Here is a 13,939-nt window from a genome sequence, read left to right as displayed (position 1 = left end):
CGCGTTGTTCATCGTTTCCGGTTAATAACGAACATTTCTCGCGAATATGGCGCGAAAAACGTTTTTTTTTTTTTTTTTTTTTTTAAATTTAAATTTTATTTATAACGAAAGCGCGTTTATTCATTCGCACGAGTATTTTATTTTCTTTTTGTCGTACACCTGATACCTGTCATAAATTAAAATTTGAAAAAAAAAAAAATTCTGGCATTTTTTTAAAAATTTATCGCGCGTAATTTAAAAAAAAAAAAAAATTTTTTTCGACAGTTAAAAATTCGTTAAATAGTATTTTGTGGTTTGCGTAGGCGTTTAAAAAAAAAAAAAAAAAAAAAAAAGAAAAAAAAATGGAAACATTTAAAGTAATGACGGCAATAATTTCAAAACAGGAAGTACCGAGAATTATTTTTGATATATTATGAAATTTACACGTAAAAAATAATCTTTCAACCTCTCTTCCTATCTCTCTCTCTCTCTTTCTCTCTCTCACTCTCTCTCTTCCTCTTTTTTTTCCCTTTCTCCCTATCTCTCTCTTTCATACTTTCTTTCCTATTCTCCATTTTTCTCACTTTTTTATTTTCATCCCCCTTTTTTTATTTCCTTTTCTCCATCTTTCCATCTCTTTCTCTCTCCATCTCTGTCTCTCTCTCTCTCTCTTTTCCATTTAATTCTCATATAAAAAAAAAAAATTAACTCATTCATTTTTCTTATTAAATTTTCTTCTTTTTTTTTTTTCATCCTCATCCTCAACTTAAATCGTAGACATAATTTATTCTGATCTTTTTGACTTTTATCCTTTTCTCTCTTCACTTTACCTCATTTAACCCTTACGCCACCTGTCCTCTCGCCGCCATTTTTTCGGTTTTTATTTTTCATCTCTCTCTCTCTATCTCTCCCATCTTCCTTTATTCCTTTCCCCCCGTCCCACCTTTTCTTTTTTATTTTAAATTCATGAAAAAAATCTCACCTCTTGTTTTTTTTTTGAAAATATCTATTTTCCTTTAACATTTTTTAAAAAAAAATAATAATAATAATATTTCCCCCCGTGACTTTTCCGTTTTCCTTCATTTTTTCTTTTTTTTTCATTATTTCTTTTTCCCTTTATAAAATCTAATTCCCCCCGTTCAAAAAAAAAAAAAAAAAAATTATACAGATAGATTTTTCTTTTTTCTTTTTTTTTTTTTTTTTGTGAAAAATTAAAATTTGCATTTTTTATAAAATTAATTTTTTTATGTAAATTATTAATTGCCTGGAATTCGAAAAAGGATTTGACAAGTACAAAAAAAAAAAAAAAAAGGGAAAAGAAAACAAAAGGGGAGAGGGGGAAAAAGAGGAGGAGGAGGAAAAAGGTATGAAGTAACGGAAGGTTTTCTTTTTAATCTATTTTTCAACGGCGTTACCGTTGTGATTCAATTAAAACCTTCAATATTAAATCTTTTTACGTGTTAAAATAATAATAATAATAATAATAATAATAATAATAAAATTTTCATTTTTTCAAAGAAGGCGGTGTTTTTTTTTTGTTTTTGTTACTTATTAGTTCTCATTATTTTAAATTTAATTTATAAACGAACGAACGTTGTTAACGTAAAGATCTTAAAACGATTGTTTTGAATTATTTTCCTTTTTTCGTTACACCGTTCGTTATGCGAACGCCATAAAAAAAAAAAAAAACGTTACGAATCGTTAATGTGAAACGTTTTCGCTAACAAATTTTCCTTTTCCCCCTTCCCCTCTCCCTCCCCCGTTCCCCCCTTTTTTTTTAACTATATGCGTGATGAGGGTCGATCCGTTTTAAAAAGATGACGTTAAAATTTTTAATACGTTTGTATAATATCAATTTTAATAAGAGAGAGAGAGAGAGAGAGAGAGAGAGAGAGAGAGAGAAATTTGAGTTCAACATGTGCAAAACATTAATATTAAATATGGTGCCCTATAATTATAATAAAAAAAAAAACAACCCTTATTTGAAAATGGGGATGATGATGTGAGAATGATAATGATGATGACGATAATTAAAAAAAAAAAAAAAAAAAGAGATCCTAACCGAAATCAAGCCAATTTTTTACGCAAATACACACGAGTAAAACTCTCTGCTATCTACCGGAAAACCGGAAATAATCATTAAAACAAAATGGCGCGATAAGCAGGTGTACCAATATATAAAAAAAAAAAATGCACGAATACGACATAATAGAAAAAAAAATTAAATTAATTTGTTAAAGTATATACATATGAAAATTTGACAAAACGTATATGAAAAACTCTTTTTGAGAATAATAATAATAATAATAATAATAATAATAATAATAATAATAATAATAATTTATAACATGAAATTTAAAAAAACAATTCGTCGATTCAATAATACAAAATAATAATTTTTTTAACGTTTTTTTTGTTTTTTTGAAATGTAAAGAGAAACGACGAGAGATATCATTGTGTTCAAAAAGGGATTATTAGATTAATCCCACGTGCGTTTTAAATTCTCCGAGACACGTTAAAAAATAAAATTCGAATTTTTTTTAAAACAAAACAATTTTCGCGGTTTTTTTTTTTTTCTATTACTAAAAATTTTGTTGTTGCACTCTTTAAAAAAAAAAATATTAAATTTAATAAAATTATAGAAAATAATTTAAATTTTTGCGGGTAAAGATCGATTTGTAATCCGATAATCATAAACGATCCCTAGCTAAAGACACGTTCTAAAGACACGTTTAAAAACAAAAAAAAACGGTTAAAAAAATTTTTTTTTTTTTTTTACGCCCTGCACACCTGTCGATACATTTTAGAAAAAAAAAAAAAAAAAAAACTTTAATAAATTATTTTCCGAAGTTTCCTATTACGTAATAAAAAATAATAATGATAATAATAATAGTAACAATAAAAGATACGGAGTAAAGGTTCGCCGCGTGAAAAGAAAATTTATTACGAAATATATTTTCTCTCTCTCTCTCTCTTATTTATCCAATTACAACAACTATTTTTATTTTTTATTTTTTTTTTAAACTCTTTTTATATGTATAAAAAAAAACCTGTTTCGAATTTTTATTTAATAAAAATTCAATAATATTTTTACATGAGAATACAAATTTGCCTTTTTTTTTTTTTATTTAAATGTAAAAATATTAAACGAATAAAAAAAATTTTTTTTTTTTCAAACGCCCCATCAAAAATTATGTAAAATTCAAAATAAAAAAAAAAACGGAAAAAAAATTGAAAAATAAAATGGCGAAAAATTCAAACCGTAAAAAAAAAAAAAAAAAAACGTGGCGTGGTGGATAAACGCGGGTGAGAGAGAGAGAGAGAGAAAGGTTACAAAATAAAAAAAAAATAAAAAAATATATAAATGGCATTATTATACAGGTGGCATAAAAAAAAAAATATGTGTGGTGTGTTTCGACATCGTTACGGTATAAGAAAAGCACAAAAATAAGTTATAAACAAGTAACGAATAAAAAAAAGAAAATGGCGTCATAAATTTTTGACTACTACGTATTACCTTTATCGAACAAAAGAACATTTTTCTGTTTTTTTTTTTTTTTTCTCATATTGATCACGTTCTAACGCAAATTATTACATTGAAATATTTAACGTATAATGAATGTCTCGACTGTAAGCAAACAAGAAATGTTTCCCTCCTTCTCCTTCTGCCCCTCCCACCATTACTTCCGGAGTAAAAAATTGAAAATTGAACCTTTTTTTTTTTCAGGTTACGTAAATGATGAAAATTCATATTAACCCCCAAAAAATAATCAAAGGGTGGACAGAAAGGAAATAAACAAGGTGGAAAAGTAAATAATAACCCGAATCCATTTTGCACGAAAAAAAAAAAAAAAAACATTTAAATGTGGTTTTTAAAACATTCGAAAATACATTTTTAAACTAATAATAATAGATTTAAAAAGTTAGTTTTCCGAAGGAAAAGAGAGAGAAAGAGAGAGAGAGAGAGAGAGAGAGAGAGAGAGAGAGAGAGAGATTTTCCCAGTCGTAATGATAATAAATAACGTTTAACGCGATTTCAAAACAAAAATCTTATTGATAACCTTTTCGCGATTTTAATAAAATAAGGCCCCGAAAATATCATTAACAAAACGTGTAACATTATTATTATTATTATTATTATTTTTTTTTTTTTACGTAAGCCTTTTCGAAAGTGAAAATTTAGGAATTAAATTTCAAGATTTGAATTTGCTTAGTGGTCGTCTCCCTCTTTATCATCAAATGAAAATGTTTGTTAAGCAGAAGATAAAAAAAAAAAAAAAAGGTCCCACGAACGTCGTCTGCTTCTTTTTCCACGTCCCTCCCGTTTGTTATTTTATCCTTCCGAATTTCTTATCGTTTGTTTGTTTTTTTTTTTTGTAATATTTTAGACAAAACAAAACCTTTTTAAAACAATAACACATACACCCAAATGTGGTTAATAATACTAATGATAATGATGATGATGATATAATTAATTTATTTATTATAAAAACCCGACCGTTATGGGATTTACCCAACCGAATTTATTACTCGAACTGACGTTTTTCCCCCTCTTTCTTCGACTCCCCCCCCCCCGAAAACTTTTCAAAATTATTTTTATTTATTATCCGAAAACAACAACAACAACCACAAAAAAAAAAAAAAAACTAAATTGTGCTTAAGTAAAACTTTTTTCAACGAATTTTTTTCTTAAATTACCCGTGACGGAAAAATAATAATAATAATAACAATAATAATAATAACAAAAAAAAAGTTTCATTTTTAGACTCTCTCTCTCTCTCTTTCTCTATTTTTCTTTCTTTTTTTTAACCGTTTGAAAAATTAAATTTATAACGGGGGAAAAAAAACCCGGCAAATTCAAAAATGACCGTAAGTAAAAGTATTTTCTAATTCCACTTTTTTTAAAAAAAATAAAAATAAATAAAAATCGAAATTAAATTCGAATTTTTTAAAAAATTTATCGACTGTTCAGGTGTTTTAAAATTTTCTAATTATTTCTCGTGCGTTTGTTTTTCTAATTTTTTTTTCTATTCTATATTTTCCTATTAATTTGTATTAAAAATTCTTAATACGCAGCATCCCTACATAAAATCACCGAATACGATTCATTCGCCATTTTAAAAATAAATAAAATCCGATTTTTTAACTGCAAATTTTACGAGTTTTTTTTTTTTTTTACGGTAAATCTTAAAAGTATATATAACGTTCGATGAATTAACAACAAAACGTCATCATTTGTTTTTTACCCCTCCTCCCCTTCCCCTTTTGATGTTTTTTAGTCTTTTCTGTTGCCCCGACGACAACAGTCCGAATTCGTTCAAATTAATTATTTTCCCTATGGTAAAAGTCATTGTGTTATTTACTTAACACTTCATTCATACTTTTATTTACTTTTTCGTTTCAATTTTAAATCAATTTCGTTTTTTTTTTTTTTTTCATATACTCCGAAATTATTATTATTAATAAAAAAAAAAAAAAATCGATAATGCCGTACTAATTATGACAACTAAGAAATCGATTTTTTTAAAAATAAAGATACGGGAGTTTGTGGTTTGTTAAAAAAAATTTAAAAATTGACTCACCGTCTGAAATCTCGACTCCAACATGCGTAAATCACTGGATTCATTGACGAATTGATCCATCCCAACCATGTGACAATGGAAGAAACGAGTTCTTCTTGCCAAATGCACTGATTACAAATCCCACTTAATAAATTAACAACGAAAAAAGGTAACCAACAAACGATGAACACTCCCATAACGATCCCCAATGTTTTTGCCGCTTTTTTTTCCTTGGCAAATTTTGCCAATTTTCGCGATACCGAAAAATTTTTGCTAAAGTTTTTCGTCGAAAATTTCGAGCTCGGCATTCGCGAAAGTCCGTTGTGCGGTGGCGATATTTCCACGTCATCCGTACCATCGTCCACGTGTTGATATATTTGATGATTTCCACCGCGGTGCATTCGGAGTGTGAGTTCTAATTCTCCGGATGCCATTAAAACTTGTTTCGTTCCTAATTTTAAACTTCGAGTCTGTTCTGCTGCCGCTCGATATATTCGATAGTACGTAAATACCATTACGAAAAGAGGCAAGTAAAACGATATGGTACTTGAAAACATTAGATATCCAAAATTTTCGGTGAACGGACATGTCAAAGGTGGGGGTTCTTTTACTTGAACCGCTCTCCACCATGCGATGGCTGGAAATGATATTGTTGCCGAACAAACCCATACTCCGGCTATCAGTGCCGCGGCTTTTTTCCGGCTCATTCTCATGGGATATGTAAACGGATCCGTTATGGCCCAGTATCTGTCTAATGAAATGACGCACAAATTCAATATGCTTGCCGTGCTGAACAAAACGTCGAGGGATCGCCAAACGTCGCACCAATCCGTACCGAAATACCAATTGTGAACGAAAACTTCGTGTGTCGCCGAAAAAGGCATGACGACTAATCCTACCAAACAATCGGCAACGGCTAAAGATGTTACAAAATAATTCGTGCTCGTGTGAAGGTATCGTTCTCTCGCAACGGCTAATATTACTAACACGTTTCCGAAAACAGTGGCAACAGAAAAAAGTCCGAGAATTATTCCTAATACGGCACGTTCCTGGGCCATTTTTTCCCAATCCACTTCCGTGTAATTTTTTAACGTTATGTTGCTCCATGTTACGTTTTCTATCTCAGAGCTTTTGTGTATTCCGTTGCTGACGACTTGTATAAGTAAATCTTCCTCCGTTTCCACTAAGTTCCACAGAGAATCATTCATTCCTTAGCTTCTTCCAGCATTTTTTTCCTTGTCACTAAATATCATACGTGTTAAAATCCCAAAGACTTTTTATTTTTCCTCCAAAATTTTTTTTACACCGAACAATATGTTCATACTCTTTTTTTTTCTGCTCTTTACGAATGTTTATGTTAAAATTCGATAAATCCGACAGGTTTATTTTTTGTTTATAACTCCTACAAACAAACAAACAAACAAACAAAAAAAAAATTAGTTTCGTTATAATACCAAAATACAAAAAAAAAAAACGAATTTAAATCGAACAATTGATATAAATTACTTATTAGAAAATTAATAATGCATTCTTTATAACAAATTTCTCATCATATTATTAATCCATTTAAACATTATTTAAATGCTTTTTACGCAACATTATTTATTAATAATAAATAAATAAATAAATAAAAAGAAAAAAATTAATAACAATTAATTATTATTTTTAACGGTTTTATAACAGGATTAATTTACCTATTCGAAAATTTTTATTCGAAAAATAATAGAAAAAATAATAAATTTTAGAAAAAAGAGAGAGAGAGAGAGAGAGAGAGAGAGAGAGGGAGGGAGGAAGGGAGAAACGTGACACTAGACACGAAAACACGTGGTGAGAGGGGGGTGGGGTAGGGAAATCGAAAAACATTTATTATTTTTTACACGATATAAAAATTTTTACAAATTAATACAAATTTACGAATGACTTTTTTCTCTCTCTCTCTCTCTCTCTCTTTTTCTAACATTTATAAAAATTTTTTTTTTACCACGACATTTTTTTTTTTTTTTTTCTAATGATAATTCGAAGAAGACGAAAAAAAAAAGAAAAGAAATTTAAATTTTTAAAAATTCCCCCCCTTTATTTAAAAAACTCTCGAAAAAATTAATACCTTTAAACGGATCGAAAAATTAACGTTTGGGAATTTTTTTTTTTTTTTTTTTTTTTTTTTGGGGGGGGGGGGGGGGGGGAAACGGTTTGATTAAAAATCGAACGTAATTTTTTTGCCCGAACAAAAAAAAGTCATACGGTTTTTAAAGGATTTTTTTTCAAAAAAAAAAAAAAAAAAATGGAAAACCCGATTTTTAAAAAAATTTTGAAAAAAGACAACAAAAAAAAAGGGGATTGTAAATTAAAAAACGGGAAGGAAAAAAAAAAAAAAAAAAAAAAAAATTAGTCGATCCGTTCGTTTTCGGACGACATCAATTTCATTAACGTCGTTCGTTCGAACGTACGTACGACGCTAAAAAAAAAAAAAAATCCGTTATGAATAAAATTTGCGTTTTTTTAAAAAAAAAAATCCTATCACGGTATAAAAAAAAAATAAAATCGGAACAAATATTAAAAAATCAAAAATATATAAATATATATATATGTATATATAGATAATAAAATCCCTTTTCATTTTTTTTCAAAACGTTCCTGTCAGCCATTTTAATATTTATTAAAAATATCACGTTTTTTTCCTCCTTCCCCCTTCCCCTCTCTCCCCCCCCCGTCCTTTCTTCCCACTTTTCAAAAACTTATAACTTCGAAAAAAAAAAAAAAAAAATTAATAAAAAAAAAAAATTTTTTTTGATAAAATAAAATTAAAAAAGAAAAAAAAAAAAAACCTTTGTAAAGTTTATTTATAATCAATATTCTTTTTTGGTATTCATATCTATGACGTAAAATAAATTTATAAAAAAAAAAAAAAAAAAACTTTTTTGTTATTTTAGTTCTCGTAGAGAGAGAGAGAGAGAAAGAGAAAGACAGAGATAAAACTAGAGGAGGGAATGAGATTCATAGAGAAAATAAACGCCTCGAATAAAAGGAAAGAGGGGCGAAAAAAAACGAGAGAAACGCGGGGGAATTTGAAAATCATAGAAAAAATAAACCATTCGAATAACACGAGGGGAATCAAAAGTCATAGAGAAAATAAACGCTTCGAATATATGTATATAAATACATTTTTTTTCTCGTGAAAATATTAATAAAAGGTCAAAAATAAAAAATAATTTAATTTTACGCGGATGATTCGTTTTTCAAACTCTATGAAAATTGAAACTCGTTTGAAAAAACGAACGAACGAATATTTTCCCGTTCGATCAGCGTATTCGTTTTATGCGTATTACGTAAAAATTTTAAATTTTCTTTCTCTCTCTCTCTCTCTCTCTCTCTCACACAAGTTGTTAATTAAACAAATTTTGTTCCGTAAAAACCAAAATCTTACTAGGCTTAAAGACTTTAAAAACCCCCCATTTTAAATCTTTCCTTTATTTATTTACTATTTATCATTTCTCTTTACGTAAAATACATGCAAGTGTATGCGTGTGTGTGTGTGTGTGTGCGTGCGTACGACAGGATTTTAAATACGCTAATTGACCCGATTTTTTTTTTTTTTAGCGAACCTGTCAAAGGTCAAAAATTAAGCGATGCAAACGAATGACGTCACGATATACGACACGGGGTATGACACACATACACACACACGGGTTTCCTTTCTACAGGAAAACCTACTGCTCTATAATTAAAATTAAAAATATTATTATTATTATTTTTTTGAACTTACCTGTATAACTCTATGACGTCGAGAGAGAGAGAGAGAAAATCGAACGATATCTCGTTATTTACTGCATCATTCTCTTAAACATCTATTAAAAAAAAAAATAAAATAACATAAATATAATTTTATTACCCCCAAAACAGTTTTATTATTACTTTATTAATACGTGACGTGAAAATTAATTTGGGGGGGGGAAGGAGAAAAAAGCACAAAAAAATTATTTTTTATTATTTTGTTTATAAAAACATCCGATACGGAGATCATTGTCCGTCGTGAATAATAATCGACAATTAAAATTTATTTCTTGTTTTTTCATATAAATCATCTTTTCCCTACCCTTCCTTACCCCTATCCTCCCACTCCTCCCTCACCTTACCCCGAAAAAAAAAACCGGATGCGAAATTTAAATTTTAATAAAAATAAATAAAACCACACACATTAATTTAATGTCTGTGCATTCGATGGAAATTTATTTATTTATTTTTATTTCCCCACCCCCCCCCCCGTGAAAATAAAATAAAAAAATTTAAATGAAAAAACTCGATACGAAAATTTTTTATGCAAAAAAACGAAAAAAAAAAAAAAAAAAGAAAAAAGTTTTGTTAAAATTAAGTTAAAAACAATAAAGAAAAATAAAAGTTTTGTTAAAAAGAAGAAAAGTTATTACCATTATTATTATTATTATTATTATTATTATTATTATTATTATTATTATTACAACGGTAATATTTTCAAATAATTATAAATTTAAATTTCTTTTCTTTTTTTTTTGGATAAAAAATTCTTGTAATAATAATATTATCTCGCTTCGTTTTCTTTCTTTTTTCTTTCTTTCTTACTATTTTTCTTTTAACGTTTAGAATTTTTTTTTTTTTTATAGAAAGACTATTTCGTATTATCGTGTCATAGAAAAATTAATAAAAATTATTTTTATAGAGAAAGAAACAACGAAAAAATAAAAATTTTTAAAAATAAAGACGTTTAAATGATCACCCCACCCCGAGCGAACGTGTAAGGGCAAAAAAAAAAAATTTTCCTCGTGTCTAAAAGCACGTTTAATTTTTTTTTTTTTTTATATAAAGAAAAAACAATATAATCAACGAATCCCTAAAAAATTTAATAATAATAATAATAATAATGAACTATATAAACAATTGCGATAATTTAAAAAAATAAAAATAAAATAAATATTCAAAATGAAAATTGCGTAATTATTACGGTGTTAAAAACAATTCTTGTTCTCAATAAATACGGTAATAATTACGTAATAAATATATATATATTAATTTTTTACGCCATTGAAAGATAAATAATAATAATAATAATAAAAAGGCGTGCAGGGGGGAGAAAAATGATTAAAAAAAAAATTAAATTAAATTAAAATAAAAAAACCCTAACGAATCGTACGTACGTATAATTTGTGCGAAACCTTTTTTTTTTTTCATTAAAATTTATTTAACGAAACAAAACAAAAACAAAAAGAAACAAAAATGGCGAAATGAAAATGTGAAGAATGATAGAAGGCGGTGATAATGTGGAAAAATAAAAATAATTTTCGTAAAAAAAAAATTTCTCGACGATTCGTAAGAAATTTTGTTTTTTTTTTTTGTTTTCATTTCGTGTAAATAAAATTATTATTATTATTATTATTATTATTATTATTATTATTATTATTATTATTATTATTATTATTTAAATAATATCGAGAATTTTGAATTAATTTAATATTTTAATTTACTTTTTTTTTTTTTTTAAAGAAAAAAATTAAAATTTAACAAAAAAAAAAAAAAAAAAAAAGGAAGCGAAAATTTAATTTTAAGAAATTATTTTTTAAAAAAAAATTTTTTTTAACGTTAATTAACGGGGGGGGGGCATACTAACGCAAAGGTTAAAGTTTTTAAAAAAAAAATTTTTTTTAATTCTAAACAAATTTTAACAAACGAATAATAAAAATAAAATTCGAATAAATTTTTGGAAAAAAAAAAAAAAAAATGAAAACCTTTTCGTGTTTCTAAATAAAGAAACGTGAATCTAAATAAACTTATGTGTATACATATCCGGTTTATTAATAACGGTTAAATAAATAAACGCGTTTATTAATTATATATATATAAATAAATGTTTTTAATAAAATACTTTTTTTTAGTTTTAATAAGCAACGACGACGACGACTTAAACTTTATTCAAATTTACGTTAAAGTTTTTATAAAACCCCTCCCCTCCTCCTCCTCCTCCTCCCACACCGAAAAAAAAGAAAACTTTTCCCAAAGGATTTATAATAAAAAAAATTTTTTTCGTCTGTGTGAATTTTAACAAAAAAAAAAAAAAAGGCAACGCGAAAACCAAAGTTGAAAATTTTTTTTTTTTTTTTTTACAAACAAAACAGTAATAATAATAATAATAATAATAATAATAATAATAATAATAATAATAATAATAATAATTTACCTTTCACCAAAACAAAAAAATGTTTTAATCCTTCGTAATAACGTTTGAAACCTCCATTTTGTTTTTTTTTTTTTTTTTGTAAACATTTTGTAAAGTTTTTTAAGTGTCACGTGACAAAATTTTCTCTTATCCCCAAAACATATTATCGGTTATTTCAAATCGAACGAACGAACGCCTGTAAAAAAAAAAACAAAACGAATTATTATTATTATTATTAATACGTACAAAATGTCAAATTTATGTGGATTCGAACGAACGAACGAACGTCTTTCGAACGGATTTTCCATTTTTTTTTTTTCATAATTTTAATAAAAAAATTTTATAAGATTTTAAAAAGATGCTGACTGAAGAGAATTTAAAGAAAGTAACTAAAGTTTTTCTCATTTCAACGCACTTTTCAAACAATGTAATTTTATAATCGTTCCAACACTTTTCTTTTACTTTTTCCGTATTTTCACAGCTTCCGGTTTTAAGTTTCAGAAACTTTTTTCTTTTTTTTTTTTTTTAAATTTAAAATGACCTTTATTTAAACGGTTAAGTTTTTCTTAATACTCTCGACCCCTTTCCACCTTTTTAATATTAATTAATATAATTATTATTATTATTATTATTATTATTATTAAAACGTTATTTTATAATAAATAAATAAATAAGTTTTTTTTTTTTAATCTTTCATGCTTTGCAGAGATAAAAAAGCATTTTTAAGCTTTAAAAAATCCGTTTAAAGTTCACGTGTGCGATAATAATAATAATAATAAACCGTATTTAATTTTTCTTTTATTTTAATATCAATGCATTCGCACTTCAAATCAATTTCGGTGTAAAGATAATAATAATGATAAATTATCGTAATAAAAATAATATAGATATTTGTGTGTCGGGTTTGAGAAATTGTAAGTGGGTAGGGGGGTGAGAAAATTCATCATTAATCTACCACAAGAACAACACTTAATCATTATTATCAATGTAATTTCCTTCCTTTCTCTAGTTAAGGGTATATAAATAATAGTCAGTCATTTTATTTTATTTTATTTTTTCTTTTTTAATCTTTAGGGAAAAGTGATAATGCTAACAAAATATATATAAAGATGAATTTATCGAGAAAACAAAAACAAAAACAACAACAACAACAACCTCGAGGGGGTAAAATTTTGATGAGAAATATGATGAAGCCAAAAGACGACAACGTCACACGTAAAATAAAATCAAATTTTAACGTTTAAAATTTTCTATAAAAAAAAAAAAAAATTTAATTTCCATTTTGCGTCTCGCGTTTTCTCTTTTTTTTTTTTTTTAACTTTTCTTTTCTTTTTTCGCGACAACATCCCTTTGGATTGAAAATATTTGAACGTGGAAATAACAACAACAACAAACGGTTTAACAATCGAAGTAAAAAAAAAAAAAATTTGTTGTAACATTAAATGAAATAATTAAAGAAACGACGACGACGACGATGATGACGTATTAATATAGAAAATATTATTATTATTATTAATATTATTCCAGACTTTTACGAGGAAAATTGAAACCTTTTTGCCGTGACGTTTTATCATATCGTTTAACTTATAATAATAACGATCAAAATAAAAAATGGTGGTAATAATAATTAAAAATTTATAATTTTTTTTAACTACGGCAAGATAGGTTACGCCAGCAAAAATTTTTGCTATCGTTTATTAAATTAATTTCCAGTCGAACAACCCAAATTTGTATCGTTTTTAACCTTTTTTTTTTTTTTTGTTGAAAAAAATTAAACTAAAAATTAATTAATCGCTTAACTCGTTGTTATTATACAGTGGCGGCGGTGAGGCGGTAATTAAAAATTTTAAATTTAAATTCAAAATTTTCCCAAAAATTTTTTTCCAAAAAATCCGTTACGGTCGATTTGTTTGCAAAAATAATAATCATAAATATCATCACCATTATCTTCGTTATTATCGTTACTTTTAAACTAATGCAAGGTTTATGTGCTTGTGGAAGTTTTTTCAGACTCCGCTACAAATTTCCATCTCATTTTTTTTTGGTAATAAATGATCGAATATCGATGGCGGTGATTATAAAATTTTTAGAAAATTAATGCGATTTCCTGTTCGGTTTTTAAATTGTCTTTTATGATTACGCCATGGCTTCCGGTTCCGGTTCGCAATAACCGGTATCATTTTAATTATCACTTCTTTTTCGATTTACGTATTAG

The 13,939-nt window shown here is 26.6% G+C and overlaps 1 protein-coding gene across 1 annotated transcript; it reads right to left on the bottom strand.

Moving 5' to 3' along the window:
* Positions 1-5,472: 5,472 nt before the first annotated feature.
* On the bottom strand, positions 5,473-6,748 carry Phum_PHUM515970 (class A rhodopsin-like G-protein coupled receptor GPRdop2, putative; the record flags this gene model as incomplete). Its single annotated transcript, XM_002431176.1, has 2 exons — positions 5,473-5,485; positions 5,562-6,748. The coding sequence occupies 2 exons, from the start codon at positions 6,746-6,748 to the stop codon at positions 5,473-5,475; spliced, it is 1,200 nt and encodes a 399-aa protein (XP_002431221.1).
* Positions 6,749-13,939: the final 7,191 nt, after the last annotated feature.

This window comes from Pediculus humanus, genomic scaffold (assembly GCF_000006295.1).
Source record: "Pediculus humanus corporis 1103172108281 genomic scaffold, whole genome shotgun sequence".
NCBI lineage: Eukaryota > Metazoa > Arthropoda > Insecta > Psocodea > Pediculidae > Pediculus > Pediculus humanus.
The sequence above is the reverse complement of the archived record's forward strand: the minus strand, read 5'-3'. Positions and strand labels throughout refer to the sequence as shown.